The sequence below is a fragment of the Aptenodytes patagonicus genome, chromosome 10 (genome assembly GCF_965638725.1).
Source record: "Aptenodytes patagonicus chromosome 10, bAptPat1.pri.cur, whole genome shotgun sequence".
Lineage (NCBI taxonomy): Eukaryota > Metazoa > Chordata > Aves > Sphenisciformes > Spheniscidae > Aptenodytes > Aptenodytes patagonicus.
In genome coordinates, this window is record NC_134958.1 from 10,692,966 (window position 1) to 10,719,779 (window position 26,814).

General features: G+C 40.0%; 2 protein-coding genes across 4 annotated transcripts in view; one reads left to right on the forward strand and one right to left on the reverse strand.

The window, feature by feature from the left end:
* Positions 1 to 2: 2 nt before the first annotated feature.
* Positions 3 to 18,318, forward strand: PGPEP1L (pyroglutamyl-peptidase I like). 2 transcript variants are annotated; one of them, XM_076347998.1, is made up of 8 exons: positions 3 to 70; positions 921 to 1,411; positions 5,018 to 5,176; positions 7,817 to 7,869; positions 14,587 to 14,703; positions 15,201 to 15,430; positions 16,390 to 16,568; positions 17,106 to 18,318. In XM_076347998.1, the coding sequence occupies exons 3-7, from the start codon at positions 5,143 to 5,145 to the stop codon at positions 16,556 to 16,558; spliced, it is 603 nt and encodes a 200-aa protein (XP_076204113.1). In that variant the 5' UTR covers positions 3 to 70; positions 921 to 1,411; positions 5,018 to 5,142; the 3' UTR covers positions 16,559 to 16,568; positions 17,106 to 18,318. The 2 variants fall into 2 exon arrangements, with proteins under 2 accessions (XP_076204113.1, XP_076204114.1); XM_076347999.1 differs by having other exon boundaries at positions 921 to 1,200.
* Positions 18,311 to 26,814, reverse strand: part of IGF1R (insulin like growth factor 1 receptor) — a 198,232-nt gene continuing 189,728 nt past the window's right edge. For both annotated transcript variants that reach the window (XM_076347994.1, XM_076347993.1), the window contains exon 21: positions 18,311 to 25,895. In XM_076347994.1, coding sequence (XP_076204109.1) covers positions 25,529 to 25,895 — 367 coding nt within the window. In that variant the 3' untranslated portion in view covers positions 18,311 to 25,528. The remainder of the gene's footprint in view (positions 25,896 to 26,814) is intronic.

The window sequence follows — 26,814 nt, forward strand, 5'->3', positions numbered from 1 at the left end:
GCCGTGGAGGGCAGGCCCGGAGGGGCGGGCCGGGGCTCGGCTGACAGGAAAAGCGGCCGTCGGAAGGCGGGTATGGCGGTCGTGGGCGGCTGGGGAAACAAAAGGACGGGGGAGGTGACGGTAAACAGTCTGGCGAAGTTTCTGTAGGAGCGAAGGCTGGAGAGGCGAGGGGAGGCTGGCTGCAAGCTCCCGGCAAGGTGGCCGCAGGCTGGGAGGGCAGCCCTCATGCTCCGCCGGCAAGGCCCGGCCTTCAGCAAGTGCCAGCCCAGGAGTGCGTCTTAACTTATAAAACTCTGAACACAACTTACAAAGTCTTCATTTAAAAGGCCCAGAATGACAAACCATAGAGCTAACACCAGTTTCTTTAAACTCAAGTGGCAAAGGAAGAAGGTTTATGAGGGAAAATAAGTACAAAAGTGACATTTTTATAGCATTCTTCAGCCATGTACTGCAGTGATCATTGTCAATATGAAAGGGACTTTTGGAAAACCTAGGCAAGGGGCCTGCTGTTCATTATTACAAACCGTAAAATTGAGGTACAGAGATTAAAATGAAGACAGAGTTGTCAAAATTAGAAAGTAGGATCCAGGTGTTGACTCCTGGAAGCCTTCCTACCACAGGTGTACAATGGCTTATTTCTAAAATCGCAGACACAAGTATCAAAGTAAAAAACATGAAGAGAAAAGTACATGGAAATAACAGTATGCACAGAAACAAACTTACCTTTGCCCTTACACCATCCAGGAACACCGCTGTGACCTGGAGGCAAGGTTTCAAAACAGCTTCTTGAGTGCTTCACATTATTGTTATGTACTCTATTGCCTATCAGCACAGTGACCAAAAACTCCCTAAGGTTGCTCCTCCTTTCAAATGGTTTAAAACACATACTAAAGTAGATTTGTATTTTCTTTCCTCAACAGGACAAAGCGATCTCAGCCCATACACTGATGCTCTCAAAATAGCAGCTGTCACACAACCACGCTTTACAGCACATCAGTGGATTTCAGCACGTTCTCGTGATCACTTGAAGCTTTGTACCCTCCACCACTCCCCATGTCACACTCAGCCCAGAGGTTTGGCTGTGCCATGGTCCAAGGCCTAGTTTGATGCAGCACTGCCATGTGACCTTGCCTGAGTTTTACTGAGAAAATTGTTAAGCTATGAGAAAGTACATGAGCTAAAGCCATGAAAGACAAGAAGGTAAAGTCACAGAAGCGTTGTTGTTGGGATGACAGTAGTTAGCTGGTGAAAGGTTCAAGAGAAAAGATACAGAAAGAAAGAAAAACAGAAAAAAGATAACTCAGTAATGCTGAGGATCAGCCCATACCAACAAATGGTAGAGACCAACTTTCCCCAGCATGTTGAAAATATCCTGGCCAGCTAAGACTCGTCAGTTTTCTTATCAGGAGTGGTAAGCATGTTTAGCCTAGTAATCTGTTAGTCCTAGCTATCTATTTTGCATATTAGCCGATAAATAATTACTTAAATTGTGTGTATCCTGCTTGCAGAGTCTCTTTGTGCATGGCAAATGATGCCTGAACAAAAGCAACCCATTGATCATGAGTTGCATGCTCTCTTGCTAAAGTACTTTCTCCCTGCATTAAACTATTATAAACAATTAAAAATAAAATTTAAAAAATCTGTCCATACACAAGTTAGTTTTGCTAATACTGCAAGATGACCAGAACTGACATTATAACAGCCACCCAACAGCTTGGCTACATTTAAATTATATACAATTTCCATTTTTTCCATTATTGCTAAGCACTGGGTATATACCAATGGCATCGACTGCAGAAGAACTAATATAAATAAGGCAACAACATAAAATATATAACGCTTTCTATCCAAAAAAAGGTAAATGAAATTGCTATTACATTTTTCCATTTACCATTTCCATGAAGGTTGTTAGAGAAGAGGCACTGGTCCACAGGGAACAGTGAGCTTTACACTGAAATGTTTGTCTCCTCTCTTTTTGTGACATTGCATTCCATCTACCTAAAGACTAGCTTCCGTCTTTCCTGAGGATCATTTATTTTTATTAGAATGGAAAAGAAATACAGTGTTAGATCCTTAAATTTCTATTTAAAGTCCCATTATAGTTTAATGTTAAATAGCATAACAGCTTGATTTCTCCCTCCTCTCATTAAATGTTGAACAGCTGAGATAAAAATTGGAATATATTAAACACTTAACAGTTTAAAACATTGGTCAGTGCCTGCCAATAACAAGAAATAAAAAAATCTATATGTAAGTAATAATAAAAGAGATAAAAATTAAAGAGCTGTTTCTAAACGAAGGGCCATATTCAGTTCTTGTTACCGTCAGTACTAAAAAGCTATTCGAGCAGTGTTCTGGAAGTTCTGCAATGTGGTCAGAATGCATTTGCAGAAAATACATTTTTCTCTTACTCAGCAGTTCAAATAATTTTTAAATGTATCAGACAACTGTACAGAAAAATATTCAAGGTGATAACCAGGGCTTTCATAGTTGAGTTGCTTCTGTTTCCTCTTTACCTCAAGATAAGTGCCATGCCAATCACATTTGTGTATAGCAAGAAGAAAAACAACCAGTGTTCAGCTGAGTCAGCTGTCTCTGTGACTTGCCTTCAAATATCCAGGGCTTGGTTTCTTAATTATGGATGGGGAGATTAATTTGCACAGACCTCAAATATCCACTGACTTGGGTATCTGTTATGGGCACATATACACATGAGTGCTAATATTAAAGTTACAATCATATTTTCACAAAAATTTCAAGAGTCGCTTCGACTTCAGCTGAAGAAATGTTAGAGGAAAGAAAAGGTTTCATTTCTGAATAAAATTCTCCGTAGAACTTAGACCTAACCGAAAGATTTTTTTTTTTTTTTTTTTGAAGCTACCATATCCTTTATTTTCTGCTTGTTACAGAAATGTAATGCAGCTGCAATACATGCATTATTCCTCCAAGTATACTACCATGCACATAAAGCTTGGGAACAGAAGCAATCAATTAAATCAGTGCAAAAATAATTTCAGTGCACTTCAGATTCCTGGTTTATTCAAACCACGAGCATTCCTCCCGCATTTGCACAAGCATGTAACAACACTGGAAAGGTCTTGAAATCTTTACTACCAAATCAGCAAACCTCTACTTAGGGAAAGGGACTAACTTAACTGTTGAAGACAATACTTAACTGATGAGTCATTAAAAAGGGTCTTCGGGTTTTTCCCCCCGCAAATTTCTATCAGCTTCTTCATAAAGGATTAGTGAAATAATCTTCCTTGGTCTATACTTTTTCTACTCTCTTTTGCCAGTTGTGAAAACTTTGACAACTAGTACTACAGTCCGAACAGATAATACCAGTTGTTTTAGACTACATGGATCTAATAGACTTATATCTACGCTATGCAAGAATACCTAATAAAATACCTAGTATTTTACAGCATTCAAGCAATACCCTTCATATGTAACTATAAAACAGCTATAATGTCCCAAACAAAACACATAATTTCTCATGCAGGAAATTAAGTAACTATAGACCTTAAATATTGCTTTATTCCTTGAATATGCTCTGTTCATTAGACCACCTGTAGTTAGATTTTTTTTTCTTAATTGATAATATCTATCAATTTTTTTCTTTAAAAAAACCCCACAAATCGGAAATAACTATGAGAAGACTGGTATGTCATTGTCCTGTTCAGTATCATAGGAAGAGTTTTACTAACTGGTCACACAGAAAAATTAATTGATAAAAATCTTAATTGACAGAGGAGAATGAAAGACTGTAGCATTTTAGATGTAATTCACTGATGTCAGTGGCAGATTTTGCCTTACTTAAAGCTGCAGAGAGTTCTGTGTTTACTGTATTAGCTGCTTCTTCAGCCTCAGCAGCTAGCAAAAGTTAAGTTTGCAAGTTGTATTAGTCAGGGGAAGAAATGGATGGTGAAATCAGGGTCTTTTTATTTAAAAGAATCCACAAATTTCTTTGTGTCTCAGCACAGGAGGATTTAAATGACAGACACAGCTCATAGCTCCAAACCTCATTCAGCCACCACCCAATCCAAGAGATTTCTTCAGGGATTTTTTTTTTTCCCCCCCTTAAGGTCTCACAATTACCATCTCTCTTGAGATTATATAGTGGCTTTCTATTCTTAGCATATTTCTCCCCTCCCTCTCTCTCTCTCTCTCACACACGCACACACATACACTTCCTACTCAAAACAAGACCCAGCGAAACCCTCTGCCCACATAGTTATAATTCCCAAGAGAACTTTCATATGCTTTTGTTTTGGGCAGTGACAATGTGCATATGTTTTCATTCCAGGCCCCCTATTGGTTCTCATGCTGTAGTTTAATGAAGACAGACCAGCTATTAAACTCAGCAGTTTCGGCAAGCTGTAACTCAGCTTCTAGAGTTCCTTTGACCTTGCAAGTTGGAGTGAGATTTTTTTTTTTAGCATGTTGCCTATTCAAGGATATTACTAAGTAAATGTTTTGGTTTAGCAAATACATACATTTTCCTATGGGTGTTTGGTTTTAAAAGTATAAGGTGCTTGGACTCTAATAAAGAGCATGAGATAAAGATCAAGGTTAGTAAATTAGATAACTGCTGTGAAAAGGAACAGCAAAGTTACCCCTGAGTTCTTTAAGTTAGTGAGAAAAAGTCTAAGATCAGTGGAAATGGACAGATATGTTTTTGTAGTTGAGTCATTCCTCACGATTAAAGTGAATTACAACTGTGCTAAAAATAGAATATCCACAGAGATATAATAAAATTGATTCAATTAGTTTTCTGTTTAGTTGTACATAAACAGGTTTCTGATGAAAAATATTGCTGGATATTTTGCAAGAAGTTTCTTTAAGCCTTTCTTGTTCTTCCTAAATACTATTGCATGCCTGAAGAAAGGAAAAGGAGTTCGGGGCAGTCCCAGTCAGTCAGCTGGTCAGTCAGACTTCTATCTTTAACACAGAGACATAACAATTTTTGCTTTGAAAGTTACATGAATCACAAATCATCCCTGTCATGTGAATCCAGACACATCACAGTTTGAAGAAAAAAAGGTGCCCCAAATGAAGACATTTGCCACAGATACGTGAATTATAATACTGTTTGGAACTGAAAGACAACAAGGTTTTACCTTCTGGAGCATAGAAGATTTCATGGATTCAAATTCCAACACTGTGGTTGTAACTGGTAAGATTTTTATTCTATTCTTTTAGCTAGAGATGGTATGCACACATGCTTGATCTTTGTCATAAACAGTTCCCTGGAGGGAAAATCAGTAGCAAATGGTCATACTAACAATTCCAAATGGAAAATAACTTGCTGCTGTGCCTTCCTAAGAAAATCAGATGCATGTCAGAGGAAACAGACTGCAGTCTGCCCTCTGTACTGCCATCCAGTTTGGTTTGTTGTTCATTCTCTCCATGTTTTAATCTTTGTTGACATTCTCTCTGATCCAAACCACATAGCTCAAGGCAGTGCAGGCTAGTATTAGATAAAGCTTACCCAAAAGGAGCTCTGAAGCAAGAAAACCAGGTTGCATCACAATGTCACATAGTCAGCATCCAGAATTAGAGCAACACATGGCAAGTTTCAGGGTCTCAGTTTCATGGCAAGGTAAGGGAGATTTCAACCGGAGATGCTGCCTCATCACTACTAAACTAGACCATTAAATTTAAATATACCAAAGGAGCATGCCTGAACATGCAGCACAAGGGACCAAATTTGGAGTGTCTCTTGCTGGCTATAACTACCGCTGAATCACAGTGGCAGAACCACCAGCTAGAGACTTCTGAGCTTTAAAAGGTTAAAGCTCTTAAGAAATGCTGCTACTCTCTATTCCTCTTGTTGCCACTGGCTCATCTAAAGGCAATCATTACACATATCTTGACATGTGAGTTACTGTATAATTTTCCACTGCAGGTCATCTGAGGACATAGGAATGAGGTTGAAGCTACATCAAAGAGATTTGCATCTTGCTGTTTTCAATTAAACACTTTTTTTTTTTTTAATAGCTGCAAGATGGGCAGAACTAGTTTGGCTTGCTCTAGACATAACTGCAGTTGAACTGAATGGGAGTGCAGAATAGAGCAAGAGGAATTTGCTAACCTCTTAAAAGGCTGACAATCTGGTTCTCTCCTATGACATTTATGGCACATACCCTTGTTGGACACACTTCTTAGCACCTTATTAGTTTTTTCCTCCCCTTAGATGCCATTTAGGTGCAGAAGTCTACTTGTTCAAATAGTTTTAGACTAGTGTGTCCTGTTAAAGACACAGGTGCATCTTTAAGCTATTACAGAGATTATCACAGCATGCCTCTGTCACATTTTCACCTGCTCATAATATAAACCTGCTGGCAGTGAGCCCAGTTTATTACATATTGCCTAATAATATTCAGCCAGTTAGCTCTCCAAGTTGTTGCAGGTATTTCAGTACTGTAAAACTCTCTTACATTTAGTCATTTCTTTTCATAGAACAATTTTATCCTAAGCAGTTGTTTCTTATGGCCACCACTGAGATGCATGTATTTCATCGTGAGCCATTTAATAACTCTACTATAATTCTGCAGTTCTGCACACACATGTACAGAAACATGCACAACAACCACAGCTTCAAAATGGAGTAGGTGCCAACCTAATTTTGCTCTGAAAGCAGAGTGGGACCAGTGAGGTTTTCTGTTTCCTGTTAATGTGCAATGAGTACTATTTCCCCTGTTCCCTTCCCATAGGACAAACTTAAACCTGGGAAAAACATTGCCAAAAATATTAGCACCATCAAGCTTTTCATAATATTAAAGAGAAAAGACCGAGCAGTTATGAAATAAGTATTAACAAATTAAGAAATGCTTAAAGTCTAGCATTAATTAAGCTATCATAAGCCTGCATTTAGGCTTAATTGTCCCCACATACAAGTACCTTTCACTGGGCAAAATAGCAATCATATGCTGTCAAGTATTTATTTGTCCATTTAAGGATTTTTAAATATTTAAGAGTTACAGCATTAAAACCATTTCACAAACTCATTTTCCTGCCACCCAGTATCTAAGACTTGGCAACACTCTGGATTGAGAAGAGTAATTGAAATTAATAAAGATAGTGGGAGTTTTCCATCAAACTTTTTCATGACAAAATGCCCATCTAGCTAAAAATTTTTTTTTTCTTTTTATTTAAAAAAAGTCTTTCACAAAAGAGGATGCATAAAATTAAATGTACTACTATGGATTCAAAGAGTCCTTTCCCTTTCCTCCTCTCTTTTCCTGTGGGGAAAAAAATGAAGGAAGAGATTTTATCCAGCACCACAAAAAGCACATTTTCCCTGACAGAAAACTTAAGTTTTCATTATTTGGGATTTAAAAAAAAATTACAAATGAAATAAAATTTTACTCTTTCAAACATTTTCATTAAATATGCATATCTTCATCTTCATGAGCTTTAACAATAAGAATAGTACATTGACCGTGACCTGGGAGCATGTAACACCAGATCTTTTAGTAGTGGTATCTCTATGGATGGTGATCCTTGCCCAAAATCATCATTTACATGGTCTGTCCTATTGGCTCCAGTACATTTACCAGCTTCAGTTAAGGCTATCTCATAAGAAAACCTTGACATGAATAAAGATTGCAGGATTAGTTCTTGTATCAGTGCATATAAAAAATGAACGTCCTATTCCTTTAAGTGTTATAAAGGCTAAATCCTATCTAAAAAACTCAATCTCCATAACCAAAAGTATGAAGATAAAGAACAAATATGTGTATGCATACATGTCAGCACCTAATCTACAATTGCAGAGCAAGCATAGGTTAAAAGCACCTTTCTTTCTTTTCAGGTTTTGGTCCCTTTAGACAATACCTGGTTAATTCTAGCTGGGAAGCAGTAAAGGTAAGCATAAAAAAAAAAAAGGGAGGGAGGTGTTTTATTTTGTGGAGATCCCAATACAAACTGTTTTCAGGCTTTCCATTCCCTTCAAGAAAGTTATTTCTCACGACTCATTAAACAGAATTGTGCCTCATGGAGCAGACTCCCAACATGGAAGAAAGAGGATAATTAAGAAGTGAAATATTATTTTATTTGCAAGAATTTTTTTTGTGCTATTTAAGCACGTTTCAAAATATTATTCTTAATTTTTAAAAAGGGTATTTTTTTACCCAGGGAGCCTTCTCTCTAACTAATGCATATGCCACAGGTTCTCTCTGTCTTCAGTAAACAGATCATCTCATACCACAACTCATCATGTCTGTGTGAGGCGACTTCCTTCTCATGCAAGTGTAGCCTATTGAATTCTCACTGCGTATTTCAGGAACACAAAACCAAAAGCATGCCAATTCTAAGTATGTTTTCACATCTCAGCTTTGGCTTCCTCTCTCAAATAACAGTGAACTCTACAGTTAAAATTGAAAACAAGGTCATTCAGATTTCTTTCGCCTCCATACAACTTGACTAGCAGTAACATGTCTAAGATGGAGTCTTGAAAATTTCTGCTTATTTCCTAAGTATGTGTATTAGAACAAATTTAGCTGGGTGATACAAAGACATGGTTTGGATACCTGGCTTTCAGCATGAACTTTTACGTCACAATTGTTTATTTTCAAATTATTGTTTGTGTGAACCCACATTTCTTGGGACACACCAAAAATTTCCACAAATAGATTATTTTTCAGGAACAGGATCACTTGTTTTTAAAATGTTACCTAAGTTTTAACAATAACATAACTTCTCTCTTTAAATATACCTTACAGAATAAATACCCGACCATTGTATGTACGAGTATGTCTGCTACAATGAAATAATTTACTAGTTTGGTACTCTAGTACTCTACCTCAATCTAAAGTGTGAAAGGTGATAGTATATATGTTCAAACAGTAGGAACAGCTGCAGAGATTTGCTGAGCATGTGTAAAAGTCACATCCAAGGTTCATTCATTCTCCCTAGCACAGACAATGGCCTTTCCTTGAGTTCAGTTACTCTCATAAGGTATTTATGAACAGAGTTATTTTGAGAGGGTCTTTCACACAAGTTCTTAGCAATTCCAAGGTAGAAAGAAGGTTAACAATGAAATCTGAAACTAGTTGGGGAACAGTCAAGGTAGTAAAACTGAACTGGAAGATTGGCCCAATATCTGCAAGAAACAACAGATAATACTGGTAAAAATGGAAAGCAAGACACGTAAAACAAACTGAGGGGACTATGTTCTATTAAGGAGACTGAAATAAGCCCATAAATACTTAATTCCTCGGGACACTGAAATGAAAAAGGTAGCTATAAGAAAGTAGTAGTAGTGATAGAAAGATGATGGCTCTACAGGACTATAACCGTGTTACAAGTTTTGGTGACAGCAACTGAAGATCTGTCTTGAAAATGAAATGCAGTCAAGCCAAAATGATTGAAAAACAAGGAGCTAGTCTATTTTTCCAAAGACCAAAGCTATAGCAACTCCACCAACCTATACATATTTTCTATTTTAGCTTTGTTGGGTGAAGAATGCTGAGTGCAACTTGGTGTTTAGAAAAATAAATCTATTACCCACTCAAAGTCATGAGGGATGTTATCCCTGTAGGCTAACAAGAAACAAAAATACTTCTGTGATACCTTTCCACACCCCAGTCCACACAGGAGACCCATAAATTATCTTAACTCCAACTTGACATGTGCCACACACCACAAATATTTGTCAGTTGACAATGTTCTTGCTCATTATTTCCTGATTCCTATTGGTTCTAATTTTGGGTGCAAGCTCATACTCTTCTGGCTGAAAATAAAACATGTTCTTTATCTGCAAGCAAAACAGCCTAAAGCGAAAACGCACCGATGAGATGAGTTTTCTGTAACAATGCCATGCGCTGGCTACGCCAGGAAGTTATATAACAAGGGCTACAGCATTCCATAATGAAACAGATGTCAGTCCTTGTGTATGGAGGAGAACAAATCCGTTTCCCTCTGATGTGACACCCTCTGTGTGGAATTAATTTGTATGCATACTGGGGATGCTGCTTTGGTTTCCTATTCCCTGGCAAAGGTGGTTAATCCAGACAATTCAGGGAAATTTGCTGCAAATCTGGAAGTACTTTGAATGTTGATAGGCTTCTCCACACTAAATAGCAATCTCATGGTATTGTTCCATTGGTCTTGTTCACATGAGTAGCCCTATGGTCTTCAGGAAGCTTATGCACATATATTAAATACAGCAAAATTTAGTATTTACATCTGGAAGTAATCCTGTCTTGGCTTTGGGCTTCCTGCATGGATCACTGAAGTGACATAAAGCCCCCCTGCCGAGTCTCTTTTCTGAGAACAAGCAAGAGCACACTCAAACTCATCCTCAAGAAAGTACTGGGCAGCGAGACGAGAGCTACTAAATATGATTGCTCAGGCTTAATGCCTTTGTAGCATTATCCAGAACTATCCTAATTACTACCTCAAAATGAACTGGGTTCTTAACAAAAGCCTGGATACCATGGCAGCCTCAGTGATGATGTAATGCTGACACATGTCATTTTAAGAGTTCATATCCCAGAAGGGTCCTCACACCAAAAGCATCCAAAAAATACATGGTAACAGGAGTCCCAAGGTCCTAATTCTCAAAGCATAACCTCGCCCTCCATGCTTTTTGAAATAGAGTCTTTGCCAAAGAGCAACGGCTTCACTTCTGTGAGCAATGCTTGCTCCTACACATAACTGCTTCCTTAAGATCACTGCTACTAGCTTCTCTGTAAGATGCTGTTACGCTCTGCCTTGCTGATGGCATCAGCCATTTTCCTGAACCTCTTTTCTTGCTGTAGGAAGGCTGAGAGATTGATCCAGTGCGCACACAGCCCATTCCGATAGTTGCATCCCTTCTATGCCCTCACTGGGCACTCAGAAAAATGGTTGTGTGATACTGTTTCTCTTACAAATGAACTATTTACTACTACCTTTTTGGTGGATAAGCCAGTTTCAATTTTCTGAAATCCCCTGGAATCGGATGATAAATGTTAATAAAGCTCTCCAAATCTCTATTTCTGCTGGTTTAGAAAGAGTATTTGTTCTGAATTCTTGGATTTCTTATTGATACTGTGTAGCAGTGCATTGTCCCGCATTGCCTGATTTATAATATGAAACTGTAATTTTCGAAGAATGTGAGGAGTACCTTGTTTTTGTATGAACCCAAGTTCTCATCAGAGCACGAGACGACTCACACACAAGGCATTCATCAGCATTGCATCCACGGAGTTCTCATTCCTCAGCAAGTAGCCCTCGAGTGTTCAGGGAAAAGGATAGTCAAATGGATCTGAAAGTACAGGTGAACCTGTCAATTCAGGGTCATCGAGAAAAGCTTCAGAGCTTTTATAGGCACTGTCACATGGCCCAACATGGTTGTCTAGCACTAGAAAGACAGCTTCTTTTTTAGAAACCTGTCTCACTAAGTTTTTCATGGTTCTCATAACTCCACTCACCTGAAATACCCTCCTAAAATACGCACGAAAGCTCCACCAGCAGCACTTTTAACTCCTGAAGCGCAGGACATTGTCTCTAAGGGAAAACACCACCAAGTATTTACTCCGCATTTGCTGACAGATCACGTTGAGTTACCATGATGTGTTAGTTCTTCAGCACCACATGGGACCCTCAGAATCCCAGATCCCCCAAATTATTTATTCCATATTACAGATTGATGGTCCCAACTAATAACCCTTGATCTGACCCTGTTTCTGTGTCTCCTCCAGAAACTCCTGTCTGGCACTTGGCAGCTAAATAACCTATCGGGGCAGTCTACCATCAAGGTCAAAGTCCCCAGTTAATAGGGCACAAATCTAAGTTGAGTGACAACATTCATAGTAATTAAACTGTTAGTGCAAAGAACAGGTCACATTTCCAACTGCTTCTGGGAACTATGTTTGCTATCGGGAGATGAGGATCAGATCTCTGAGTGCAGTTTTTCATCCTGCCACTGACCACGTGGTCTTTGGAAATTTGTCATTTAATCCCTCTGTCTCTCTCCCTCTCTGCTTTAGTTTCATCATCTATGAAACTAAGAAGACATTGCTATTTAGTTCCTTCATTTCTGTTCTGGAACTTTCTTACATCCCTAAAGCTTTAAGAAGGTATCTGCAGGATTAAAAAAAAGACCCAAACCCAAAACCACCAAACAACCAAACAAAAAAATCTTTGTTTGCAACATCCTTGCAGACTGACTGGGTCAACTGATAACTTACTGTTTTCTTCCGGCGCCAACACAAGCCTTTTTGAATGAGGTTCACAAAATTAACATGTGCAGCCCCCTGCCCGCCCCCCCTTCCTGGCAACCCAAATCAGTGAAAACTCAGGCAAACTTACTGAAATTTTCTGGAGTTTTCTAAAAGTTCAAGCTTCTAACACCCCATGTGACACACCACCACCACATCGGAGCACAACTGTTCTGTGCAAATCACTTCTCTTTGGGGGAGGGCTGTGTAACAACATGGGCCAGAACTCCGGTGGACGGGGACTATGACCACAACTCACCAACAACTCAAGGTCATCAGCTGATAATGCTGGATTTAATTTCCCTTTTAGAAAAACTTCCCAACAAAGAATCTTCACGCTTTCTTTTCAACCACTTCTCCCACAAAAAATGTCCTCCAAAGCTTTTGTCCTCCTTTGAAGTTTCCTTTGCTGTTTCAACTACAAAAGACAGGCACTTGTTTACTGAATTAACTCACCAGTGTGAGCTCTAGTTTCCAGATGCAGTCATGCTCCTCCAGCCATCTTCAGTCTCTCACCTTAAATGCAAAAATGGTTTTGGTTAAGGCTGAGACTTGGCTGAGGCAAGGAACAACCTTTTTTTTTTTGTTCCATGTTTGCACAACATCTGGTCTAATGGGGTATAAGCCCATGGTTAGGATTCTCAGCCAACGAAGTAATACGCATTATTGGCAACATGCTGAAATTGCCTAGGACATAGCAAACCATCTTCCTTTGACACAAATTCTCAGCCCTTTGCTATTGGCCAGCTTCTGGTTTTGTCCTGCACAAGAGTATTTCTGCGTGTTTCTCCCATGACAAATGGTGACAACAGAATGTCAATCCAGAGAGCACGAGAGGAGAACAGCCTAACAACTTACTTTGGGTCTCCACATTCTGTACCAACGTTACGGGTAGTCGAGTCCTCTAAGCCTTACAGATAAAAAGGAAGAATCTCATTAAATGTTAAGATTAGAGATGCTTTAGAAAAGAAAATGCTAATTGTGAACCAGCTGGCGTTTTATTTTTTGGAAGCTAAGACACAGTACAGCATTCTTAAGCAAGATGATGCAATGGTCTCTCAAAGACTGTCAGCGCCCAGAGGAAAAAAGGCTGGCACTGTTCTCTAAATGTGTTTACTTCCCTGCAGGCATTGTTTCCTTGCTTGTGTCAAATAGTTTATTGAGCACAGCTAATCAATGTTTCCGCTGACAAGAAAATTGGAACAGTTTATATAGGAAGCCAGTGTTGAAGGGCAAATTTCCCAGTTCGCATGGCTTAGAACTGTGGGCCTCATCCGCCTGAGAATCCTTAGTAAGGAATGAAAGCTTGAGAAGACAATGACATTTAATAAAAAGTTACAGGTTTCTTGGGCTAATCGCATACCTCTGCTGCTGACTTTTTGCCCATGCCCCACCTTAGAAACTTCACCTGTGTCCTGCTTTGGTAGTGGTCTACTCAAATGCAACAGGGATTTTCAACCACCAGTTCACTTTCCTGGGACAAAGCTTTCTACCTCAGATGCGTTCCTTATGCATCCTGCCATTGCAGCAGCCTACCTTCTACTTTAGCCCTATTCCACGGGCAAAATAATTTCAAGTAATTTCCACGTGACGTTTATTCTCCAGACCGCCTTCCAACCATCTGGCCAGTCTGCTGCTTTGAAGGGCACCTCTGTTTCTTTCGCCTCAATCCTGGGCGTAATTTTTGTTTCCTTTGGGAAAAGGTCCCGTGTGGAATTTCAACTCTACGTAAATGACAGAGAAATAACATCCCAATAAGTGACATTTCCTTTTACTAGGGGACCATGTTCTAGACCAAAGAAGAAATTAAACCCATTCTAAATGTGGCCTTCGTCACGTTGACAGTCACGTCCAGCAGAGCTTACCTGAACCAGTTCAAGCCAGCAGATCGCGTGTCACTTGAGTGGACAGCTAATGTGAACTCTCCCTCATTTGTGCCTCTTGACAGTGCAGGTTTATCTACTAGATTTTTCAGAGGAACAGCTCTTACCTGTATCAGCGCCTATTTAGATGCTTTAAAGTGCGGACCCCTTCCGAGAGATCCTGTATTTCATGGTTCCCCACGGACCAGTCCCTAAGCAATAACCGCTCCCACCCATTGGAGACTGAGCATCCCTTTGGAAAACACGACAATGGCTCCACATGGACGTGACATTAGGAAATTGGTCAGCACATTTTAGTCTCTTTCGATTGAAAAAGGGAGAGCTACCACAAGACAACTGAATCTCACGGCAGACCAATGTTTAGGAACCACGGGCTTAGACAGCATTACATTGCTCTTTCGTATGTTTTCTCAGTTGGATCAGCCCGATTTCTTTATTACAGTCTGAGAAATCCAACGCTCTTACAAGTCCATGGTGGTTTTTCATTAACACAGGAGCTGTCCAAGAGAGGCCTTGGTAAAAACATAGACCTCCGTATCATGCAGCTGCCAGTGGTTTACCAAAAAGCAAAGGAGCAAGTCTTCATGATATGGACAACTCTTCAGCCACTGGTGAGTGATTAGGAAGTTACACCATTTTTCCCCTTCGTTTATGAATATTATTATTCTGAGTGGAGCTTTAAAAAGATCACCAAGAGTGCTGCGCAGTACGTGCATCAGACAACTCTGGAAAGTGACTATTAAAACTGTGATAAAGGTTTCAAACTGAAATTTGGAGCACACAATAATTAGTCATCTGTTTTAACCCCATGCCATTTAAACAGCGTAATTGCACACTGAACAAGGAAAAAAAAACCACCAAAAATTGCAAAAACAGTACCACAGCTCTGAAGCCCTGAGCTGACTAGACACAACGAAAACAAACTAAAGCGTAATTTTGTTCTCATTTATAATCTCTTATCAAAGTTTTCTTTAGGCATGAGCTACAGCAAGACTCCCTACCTTGAAGCTAGTATTTCACACAATGCTTGGCACTATTGCATTACATGTTTTTAAAAAACAGGTCTCGTTTTTAATTTCGTGTTATTCACTCTGGTGGGAAAAAACAGCTTACTGTTCACGTTGGGCCGGCTTCATCCGCCAAAGCAATCATCATCCTTGAGCAGTGTGGGAAGAACAAAGGCTACCAAGAAATGGATGCTTGTGGTTTTCACCCAGAAGGTGGCTGTTGCATGCTAGATGGCCCGGAAAAGATTGAATCTACAATTAATATGAAGACTCTCTGGAAAAACATTTCAGTGGAAGGGATTGATATCATCTTTTCCAGAGATGCGGGAAGGTAAACATTGCACATTGGGGTCTCGCATTAAAAGCAGAAGTAACTCAATCAGCTCATTTAACCTTGAAGAATCTTTGCAATGACTTTTCCTCCAACCAAAATCACTTTGAAGCAAAGTCTTCAGAGGGGCGCAAGTATGAAAATGGGATAAATCTACATTTCATGTAGAGCAGCCTTCATGACAAACTGCAGCCAAACTGCAGCCAGTAGATATTTTTCCATAATTTGTAAATTATAAAAGAAACAAGGTTCAACGTAGCGCCCCCTGTGACTAACAACCCCAGTAAACCTGAGCTGTTAAGGGAGTCTGAAAGCAATAGTGACCAGTAGCAGATTTTCATCTGTTTTTCCCAACTGGGAGGGATACAAAATACAAATACCTACACTGAAGAACAGAGCAATTACAGGTACCTTTAGAATTATGTCTGTGATCTCATTACGTGTTTCAGTAGCACTGAAGCAATTTTCTATTATGCTAGTCTTCATTTAAAAGGAAAACACAGAAAATGATCTCATTTTAAACAATAAAAATCAGCTAATTTTGGCCCTTAATTTCAGGGTTTGCACCTGCAAGTTAAAAGGTGACAAGACAAAAAAACCCTACAGATGGTGAGACTGTATGACTTACACAAAAAACTGTATTATGCAGTTGTAGTTCCAGTAGGCTGTTACCTTTCCCATCTCGCACAGCTTATAGAAGCCTAGAAAGGAATGCACGTCTTGTGATTTTTTTTATTTAAGGTTCCCTCTGGGTGGGTGTCTGAGAAACCAAACCATCAGATAAGGAACATTTGTTTCTCACACTTGGTTTATTTCAGCATTTCCTTTATTCACTAAGCAAATCTGTTTTTAATAATTTCATAAACCAGATCTGGTTTGGCTACTTAAAGAGCATTTAAATGTAATCAAAGTTTACTGTTCCTTAATTCAGGTTTCTGGTTTTGTTCTTAATATTGCAGGTATATCTGTGATTACACCTACTACGCGTCTCTGTACTATGGCAGTGGAAGGGCAGCTTTCATCCACGTGCCCCCGTTATCCAAATCGGTAACAGCAGACCTTCTAGGAAAAGCATTGCAGACGATTATCTTAGAAATGTTGAAACAGTGTGGGGAAGAAAGGCAGTAAGATGGATCATGTAAGAAAAAAAACGAGGATTTCTTAGAATGCAATTCCTTACTCTCTTAAATGAAGCAAATCTAAAGAGTATTTAAAAACCTTACATGAAGGATTTTATATTCCATGTTATTTTCAGTGAAATTTCCTTACAAAACCCAAACAACTGTTTAGATCTCTCTCTGGTGTATAAAAAGCTTGAGAGAAAAAACGAGTGATTGGCAGTCTGTATTGCTAACAATGATAAGGTTGCTTCAGATTTAAGAAAGCGTGAATCTCGACTTAAAACATTTTCGATGCTTAATCCTAGTTCTGATGGTTAGAAAGACATTAATAAAGACTTGCTGAACCAAGATGGATGCTTACAGCCGTAAGGACGTTCAGCATTGGACGCCTGTAACAGAGGTCCCCCTCGGGCCCTGTCCAATGCAGAGAGATAGTTCAGCCATACAAAGTGCCCACATAAAAAAAAGTAAATATAAACACATAGGGTTCCTGTTACGTTAAGTTTTATAATTCTCTCTTAGTGACCTGCTCTAAATGCTGGTTTCTCCATCAGGAATGGGCTGCGAACCCAGAGTGACTTGAAAGAAAGTAAACAACAAGCTGGAATCCAGCAGGAACTGTAACGCTGTTAGTAATTATTTGGGTCTCAACTGCCCGGAACCACCACTTACCCAAACGCTCAGTGCCTCTCCCAGAGGAAAACACCGTAGTCCTTCCACAGAGCACAGCACAAAGGCAAGAGTCTTTCCGTAGAACAGGTCACGGCGACTCAGGGACTTACGCCTCAAAATCAAAAAGCTAACTTGTCCCAAGAAAGGCAATCATTGTGTGCCTTTGTGTGCTGTGGCACATGATGTCAGTTACAAAACGGGAACCAAGCGACATCCCAAATTGTAAAACTTGGAATCGGACAGTGACAGATCACTTCCGTGCTTCCCCCCTGCCAAGCCAGGCTCCTCCACGTCTCAAACAGAGCTATGTACAGAAGGACTGCGCCATGAAAGCTGGGTACGACAGAGGTTTACAGCACCTCCCCTGCAGCACGCAGGTAACGCCAGTGCACGCTCCCCTTGACCATCTTGCTAGCACCACGACAGACAAGGATGAGATAAAATTAGCAGGCATTTTTCAAAAACAGTCACTAGAACAGGGCAGCAGCAGCTTAATGCGGACACCTGGGATTTCTCCAGGGAAACAAAAGCCCGTTCCTCAAGCATCACGTCAGTAAAAAGGACAGCGGACAAACCCAACAGCACGGACAGCTGGTGGAGCTTTGGGCCACCATCGTGCCTTATTTCAGTCAACATTCTGATGACAAGAGTTGGAGCAACTGGAAACGCCAAGATAATTCTAGTTTTCTTGCCACTGTCTTTTCCAACGACTGTTACAGAAAACTGATAAGCACGTGCTGGCTGGCTGAATCCTCACCTCTGGATTGCTGTAAGGGCAAATAAGCGGGTTTTCTTCGAATAAATAAATAAATAAAACAAACCGCTTACCTTATTCAAGGGAGCTACCTACTGCAAAATGGGACTCGAAGTCCCATCGAGAAAGGGTCCACAAGCTCGGTGTCACTGGATGCGAATACTGTTGATTGTACGTGCCAACATAACGGCAGTACTGACCTCTAGTAAGATTTATCCAGAGGAGTTCAATTAAACGTGGCCAAAAAGGGCAGAAGAAAAACAGAGATTTACTCTGAGTTTTCCAACCTGTACGTGCTTCGCATAAGGAGCAACAAATTCAGAAACAGGCAAATGCATACAGAATTCTTTTATTTAACTTAAATCATGTAGTACTGAAACTACTAGAAAAAAGCAGAGTAAGAGAAACTAAAGGAGCCTTAGCTTCAGCCATTCAAAATAGACAAAGTTTCTTCTTTTCATAATGTAAAGAATCCCGAGTATATCGCAATAACAGGAATAAATTCTTACAACAGAATATACAAAAACATTTTGAAATTTTTTTTTAATCTACTGATTCATTTTAATATAAACACAGGAATTTCTTTAGGAATAATTTATACACAGCAAGTCTTTTTATGTAATAAATTGGCCATGTTGTTGTTTAATTTTCTCTTAAAAAAATTTAAACAAGAAAAATTGGAAAATGTTGTATTTGCAACTGCATCCATTCCTTAGCACTTTCTAGTTTTGTTTTTGTCCCAGAGGTAGACAAACTCTGGCCAATCCTTTCATCTCAAGCCTCACTGGTTCAGAAAACAGAAGAGCCGATTTTTAAACAGTATCTGAATCATCAGAACCCTTCAGCAACGTGGTTAGTCAAATCTGGGGGGAGTGAGGGGGAAGGGATCTTCAGCATTCTTAAATAAAAATAAATAGGGACCCTGCCTTGCTCCTTTCAACAAAGCTTCAAATGGTGCTCGGCATCTTTAGAGGCTGCGTACAAACTTTTAAAGTGGTAAGAAATCTGCAAATAGTTCTTCAGCATTAATTATGAAAACCATCTTCCCTCTTTCTCTTATGCAGTCGCATCCTTCAAACCACATGGCCACCGTAAAGCAGGTACTGAACAGCACAAGTGAGACTGGGTAGCAGCAAAACCCGTTCTGTTTCCCCGACCAGTGAGGTTCCTGTAGTCCATTACGTTAACTGCCCTAGACAGTAAAGTGAAACGACCAGTTAAGATGATCCCACCCCAACCAGAGGGCTCTGGAAGACCAGGATACTGAAGATACAGAACATTTCCCCACCTCCTTTATTCATCTGCTGTATACTGGGACACGAAGCTTGGGCGGGTAGGGGGAGAGGGACAAGCCGTGAATTGGACAAGTTAGCGATCCTTTTTGGCATATTGTAAAGCTAGCTAGTAAACTGGTACCATCAAAAAAAACCTGATCACGTGCAGACACACCCATACACAGACACAGAAAAGTGCCCTTAAATTATATTTTAGGCATTTATAAACTACAAACATTTTATAAAATTATTCTATGTACTTACAAAATGCAATGAAACATTTAATTAGTTCTTGTAAACCAGATCTTCGTCGACTGACTACCCGTAATCTACTGGACTTAAAGCCCTATTGAAAATGCTAATGGTTACTAATCAACAAAACACATACAAAAAAAAAAAAGATGAACACACGCACATGCACACACACAAACTAGTGATAGTCTTAAGGTACTTGCGGAACAGACCAACTGTAAGTTGAGACCGACTCATACAGACCGATGGTAACAACCGTTAACTCTTGGCAATGAAATTTACCGCTCCAGCTGGAAAGTCCAGAGGTTTATTCACAAGTACCAACGATCAGAATTGTGATACCTGAGCTCTGACGCTGTCCCACATACCAAGCTCAGGAAACTACCTCAAACTTCTGCCAAGCCCTGTGTCTTTGTAAATACCCATTTCCGTATCCTTCGATTTTGTGCGTCTCCACACAAACATTTCGCAGTTCTGATTTGCCTGGCCGCGCTCAATTTCAGAGGCCCTTCATCGTCTCTGAGCAACCAGTTTCTGAACTGAGGTGTCCTTTGAAGCCCTCCTGCCTGGTTATAGTTCTGTATCTTCAGCACCCCCGGCCACTAGTGTTGTTTCTACACACTGTTCTTGAATTCCTGTCTGCACAACTACTCGTGGGTTAAGTTGCAATATCTGGCTTTTATCACTGGTTAGTAAGGAGTGGATTCCCTCGCTCCTTCCTCCACTGTTCTTCAGCCCAGTGATTAAATACACGGTTGACAAACAAAATAACAGGAAACAAGTGTTACTTGTACTAATGGAATGGAAAGGGTTTAAATATATATATATCTATATTATAGATATACATATGCAGATATATATATGTATATATAGATATATATGTATGGAGTTATACCAACAATAGGAGCGTTGTTCACTTAGACTCAGACTGTACCGAACACCCCTCAGCAGTTCCCAGAGGACCTGACAGCAGTTCCGTCTGGTGACCAGTCGTCCTGGGCAAACTGGGCTTGCTTTCCTTTGTTTTTAAAGACCAAGAGGAGCATCAGTGCGAACATGCCTAGAATCATACATCACTTAGAACCAGCTTTAAAGAGCAGAGGCATCACGCTGAGAAAGACTTGGTGCACACAGGCTGGCCTCACACTTTCCATCACGCTCGGCTTCTGTGTCTAGTTTACCGCTCCCCCAAAAGGGCGCCTTACTCAGTGCCACCCCACCGACACTCCTCTGTTTACGTAGGAGCCACGTTCCTTTGCAACCAAACCACCTTCTGTGCCACCGAGCAGCTTTGAAATGCGAGTCAGGTAAGAACAGTGGCCGAGCACCAAAAACAAAGCCACCTGCTCCCTGCAGTGATGCCAATTTGTTATCCTACTGCATTAAAACATCTTGGTACCATTTGTCAAAGCGCTGGTTTTCAGGGCTGGGTGGGCTTTTGTTTTTAATTTATAAACAAAGTGGATTACTTTAACTTTATTCAAACATAGCTGAAGTTCTAAATAAATTTTCCATACCAGACAAGCCAGTGGTCTCAGGGAAGAACAACATTACAAACCATGTTATGACTCTATCAAGCCAACATCAATTCTCAGTTGTTCACATGCACAAACAACTTGATTTACTGTCCAAGGGAAGTCTGCATGAAAAACCCAATGTGAATAAAGCTATTCAAAATGCACAAAACACAACAAAAAAAGCTATGGAAACAAACAGAACAAAAAAGGAATTAAGCTTGAATTGCAAACACAGAACGCAATGGTATCATGAAGGTGGTTTGGTCCAGGAGAGCTGACTGTCATCACGCGTGCGTACGTGATGTCACGTGACTGTCTTCTACTGAAGTGCTTTTTGAAATGTTTATCGTGATGGGTGCTACGTCATTAGTGTTTCTTCCTAATGCATTTTAAAACCACCTACACACAATTATAAAAACCAGTAACTTGGACAGTTTTAACAAAACCCTCCTAGCCAGCTGAAAGATCTGAGGATCTCCAGTTGTGGTAATCAATATGTGCAAGAGAGGGGAATAGTCACTGCACCAAAAGGTCACCGGAACCTAATAAAAAATGGAAAACCAAAACAACCTCGTAAATGTTTAAATTTTGCTGGTTTCTCAGGGCTAGAGAGAAGCGCTCCCTCCGAAGTCAAACTCTGTAGTACTTAACCACAGCGCTGTGTATTCAAGAGGCCGTGTACAACTCGAAGTAGCCAAGCACCACATTATTCAGATACCACAACCAACACCTGCATGAACAGCTGCCAGAGTTGGAAAAAGAGAAACATTATACATCAAGTTGATGGCAAGCTCGTGTTAGTCCTGTGTGCTTGTAAACCAGTTACACGCTGTCAGAGGGCGGTTAAAATTTGATGGGTGGTCCATCAGAATCCACAGTTACGAAGCATATGAACGGGGGAAGAAAAGGGAACTGATTTTTTACTGGCACGTTAAAAGAAATCAATTCAACGTTAGTTTTGAAAAAAAATCAGTGCTCTCATCAAACAGAAGCAGCAAAGATCCAAAGCTGTAAACTCGATGTAGTAGTAGTATCGTCAGGCAGCCCGTGACAGGTTCTTTCACTGTTTTTTTGGTCAAGAAAGCAGTGCTATTGCTGTACGAGCCAATTTATTTTTAGGATTCAGCCAAATGTCTTTTTGGTGCTTGTGGTATCCGAGGGAAAACTGGCAGGAATGACTTAGCCCATTCTACAGGACAAATAGAAGGACCATTCCCTTTACGCTAGCAATTCCTCTGGACCTTCAAACATTGTCAACAATTGACTTCTCTAACAGATTTCATCAAATACTCATAATTTGAAGTCCTCGTATCAGGTCAGCTACGTCTCCGCTCATCTAAACACGCAGTGTTTTGTTGCTGACCTGAGGACTGCTGTGACAGCACATTAAAAAGCCTTCGCGCTTCCTTAAAGAATGGTCACCTTAACTCAGACAACTCTTGGATTTCTCCTCACAATCATGAATCTGAGCCAAAAAACTGGACAAACTCCGTGGAATTGAGGCAAATATTCTGAAGTGACCCTTTGTGACAGGCAGTGACTGTTCCCCTCCAGAACCTAGAGCATGTGGTATATGGAGTGAGAGGTTACCAGTATCAACGGCATATATTGGCTGCTGAGAAATGTGAGATGTATTTTTTGTATATACACACATATAAAAAAATAAGAGTGAGGTAGATAAATGTTTGAAAAAAAATCAAAAACTGTCCCCCTGTCATACTCAAAAACCCTTATCTCAGTATTTAAATTTATTATGGGGCATCTCTACAGTGATTTAAACTGATATCACAAAAATAAATAAAAATCCTACATAGAATACCTTCTTAATTAACTTTTTTGTCTTTTTCATTTTTAAAAGGGAAAAATAACTATGGGACAGAGGCAAGAGAAGATAATGGGACCTAAACTACACAAGCAAAAAGCACTACAAACTTTTTAAAATCTCCAGTCAAAACTAGCAATCAGTATATTTTAATTCTTTGTTCTTACTCAAAAAGATTTAAACATTTCCATCCCAGAACCACCTCTTCACTGCCATCATTTGGTTGGATCAGTGCTAAACAAAGGCTTAGATGCTGTAACTAACGTAAGATGAGCAACTGGTATGACTCCCTGGTTGTAGACTTTCTGATGGCCCACTCCTTCCCCTTTCACCAAGGCTTCTGCAACTGAACAAACAAGCTTACTCATTTTCTTTTGTTCTGAGGTTTGGTCTACGATTTAAGCAACAAGCTTGTACTTGTGCAGGTTTCCATAGCTGCCAATGCTTAACTGTTTGCTAGCCAAGCCACTGGCCCCAGCTATGCGCTTTCCACCCGGCCCCATGGAAATGGCGTGGTGGGTTTGTTTTGGTTTGGTTGGGTTTGCTTAACCAGGGGTGCGAAGTGCAGCCCAGCGTGCCCTCCCTGAGGGCTTCCTCATTAGGAAGGCGAAGGGCTGGGGTTTGCTGGAGCCAGGTGTTCGATGGCTACCCTAAGAATGCCTGGCATCACCAGCTGCAACTGGTATAGCTCTCATTCACAGGGCAGAAGGGTTAAAATAGTCTTTTTAAAAATCAGTGACCCAAAAGCCTGGTGTCTGCTGTTGTACCCAACAAATAAAATAAAAAAAGTGTGTATGTGTCTGTGTGGGGAGTGTGTGTGGGGATGGGCGGGTGGATGTGTGCCACAACCAAAACAAGCGGGGAGGGAAGGAGGGGTAGGACCCTTGTACAACAATGAATATAAACACTGAACAAGAATGTACTAAATATTTAACCTTTTTTTCTGACCTGAGTTTGTATCATGCCTTGCACTGTAAGAGACTCACATGCTGTCTGGGCAGAGGTTAGTGGGAAGGAAGGAAAACCGGGGTTTAAAAACACCACACCACAGCACTGCTAGAGTGTTTCCGTGCGGGGTGTCCCTTCTTTCTCCATATCCCCCTCAAAAGCCCTGTAGCCCACACAGCCAAGATGTTGTAAAACAACTAATGGGGGGGAAAAAAAAAAAAGGAAGAAATGTATTTATAAAAAGGCATTAAACAGTTCATGGCAAATCATATGAAAGGTATCAGTTACTGGGAAGGAGGAAGTAAAAGTTACACACTATAGTACAAAGCATAAGAAAATTTGTTGGAAGTGGGAGGGAAGGGAAGGGAAGGAGGGCAGACCTGAAGGTTTTCATAGATTAAATCCACAAAGATAAAGAACAAAAAAAATAGCAGCTTTTTTCTGTACAGACATATAGATGAGTATCTGAACCGTAAAAAAGTTATAAAAGTGACACAAAAGACAATGTGTATGCAAATGATCCATGGTCTAACATAGAACTGCAAGACCCTTCGAGAAGTCTTAATAATAAAGAGGAAAAGGTCAACAAAGCATCATATACTTGAATCCGGTTACTGCTTTTTTTTGTCTTCTCCAATTTGTGTTTCTAGGTGTTTTTTTCCTTGCAAGCCTGTGAAGGAAGGCAGGCTGCAACGATGGAGATCTCTGCCGGTTATTTTCATGTTTTTCATGTTTCATTTTTGGCGTGCGGTTCACTTTTTTTTGTACGAAATGCACGTGTTTATTTAGCTCACCACTGCCAGTTTTGTCCAGAATTCATGGGGATGGGGATAGGGGTGGAGGGAGGGCTGTTTCTTTACCCCATCCCTTTTATCTTCTCCATCACAAGAAAAAAAAAAAATCACATTTTGTCCAGTTTTGAAAAAAGATCTAGACAATTTGATTTTTTTTAATTTTTTTTTTTTTAAATACCAGTGTATGATTGAATAGAATGTATTGGTCAGGATCTCTTTTAAACAGAGCAGTTGATTACTGTGCTCCTTCCATGCCTACAAAAAAAAAACAAAAACAAAAAACAGAGTTCAGTTTTTTGGCAAAATTTGGCAGCGTTGAAAATGGTAACAACCTTGGACGAATGATGGCCCTTTTTTATTCTTTTATGTGTTCCTAAAAAGATTAAAGAGCAACATTAAAAATCCAGTCTTTTTAATTTTTTTTTTTTGTGGTTTTTTTGTTTGTTTGTTTGTTTTATAAAGACCTACAGTGTTAGGCAGGTGCTTGCAAGGGTACCGGGGAGCCACCTGGCCTGCGATATCTTTGATCTGATAAAAGTGCTGTACGGTTGAATTTGCACGCAGATATGTTTCCCATTATGAAGCAAAGAGAGAGACAGAAAGAAAGAGAGAGAAGAGAGAGGAGAGAGAGAGAGAGAGAGAGAGAGACATCAGATCTCAAGTTTTCTGTTGCTATTAAGTGTTAACATTAGAGTTTTAAAAGGCCAACTGTGCGCCCCATGAATGGAGTCCTTTACTGAAACAAACATCTGCTTGCATATTGAAAAAAGAAAAATACGGTAACTTGTTTACTGAAAAAAGGGTTCTCCCAAGTGCAGCTATGGCAGTTCTGAAGATCCACTGAGGTACAGTAGGCTTTTGAATATATTGTAATTTTCTTTCTTTCTTCCCCCAATGCATGTGTTTTTCTGTGTTTTATTTCTGTGAGATTCTGGTTCTAAGGATCAGCAGGCCGAAGACTGGGGCAACGGTAAGGCCCTCTCATTCTTGCGTCCCCCGTTCATGTGTGCGTACGGCTGTCTCTCCTCGAAGCTGGCCCGAAGGACCACCATGCCTGGGCCGTTCTCGGCTTTGTGTCCTGAGTGCTTGTCAGTGGGTTGGAGGGTGGAAGAGGGATCTAAAGGAATGCTCTCCATGTTTTCAGTCTCCAGGTCAAGCTCCTCTGTATCCGGAGGCTTGTTCTCTTCACTGTAGAAGAAGGAGACCTCTTTGAATGCTGGATCCAGCTCGTCTTTAATGCTACCGATTATTTCCAGGAAGGAGGGCCTCATTTTCGGATTGTACTGCCAGCACATGCGCATCAATTCAAACCTGGACAGGAAACACACAGCAAAACCATTTACTGAGGTGTTTTACGAGCCCCGGCTGGAGCCCAACCAACTGTGACTGAATCAGACCACGCATTTTAGAAAATCATTCAATTCTGATGGAAGACGAAGTGACAGAATTTTTACAGGCCGAGATCCCCATGTCACATTTCAACCTTCTTTCTAATCGCTGATTTACTTCTATAGCTCCTATCTCAACCTTCTCCACTCCCTTCCACACACTTGCCCATAAAACAGTCTCATGGATACCTGACATCCAGAAGCATTTTCTACTTTTATTCTGACTTGATATTTCTCTCTTTTTCCTCCAAAATATCCTGTGCTTACTCAATCATACAGCTACATGATAGTGCCTCTTGGAGTATTTTTTTCAAACAACCAATCCCTACTCTATCAATATTGTCTTGGAAAAAATTAAAATAGGAAATACACACAAAGTAAAGCACCTCTTTCTACCCCTGAAAGAAGAATATTACATTAAAATTAACTGTAATCCCCAAAAGACATTTGCCAATCTCAAAGACATTCTCTAATCTTTTACTTTAAAATTATGTTGTTTTCATTTACGGCCAGGGATGCATTAATATTTTACGGAGTGTGAGATCATCTGTGTAAGCACATCCATGATTAGATCTGTACAATGTCCCATGCTGGCAAAACAAAACCACAAAATGAAATAGTAATACATACATAATGAAAACAGCGTTTTCATGACACAGCAAAATTGGATATTCCTGAGAGATCGCCCTGAGCTTTAAAGACAACACAAGAAAGGAATTCACTGTCTGTGAAGGTGGAGTAGGGATGTCTTCTGTTAACACAGCACAAGTAATAGGACAAATTTAAATAAGAAAAGGAAGATTAACATTAATTCTTGAAGCCAATCCTCTGTGTACACAGTA

Coding starts and splice junctions, on each gene's coding strand:
- PGPEP1L (XM_076347998.1), top strand. CDS start 5,143: ATGGATTCAAATTCCAACACTGTGGTTGTAACTG. Junction 5,177..7,816: donor CAACACTGTGGTTGTAACTG/GTAAGATTTTTA, acceptor CTTTCTTTTCAG/GTTTTGGTCCCTTTAGACAA. Junction 7,870..14,586: donor CTAGCTGGGAAGCAGTAAAG/GTAAGCATAAAA, acceptor TCATTAACACAG/GAGCTGTCCAAGAGAGGCCT.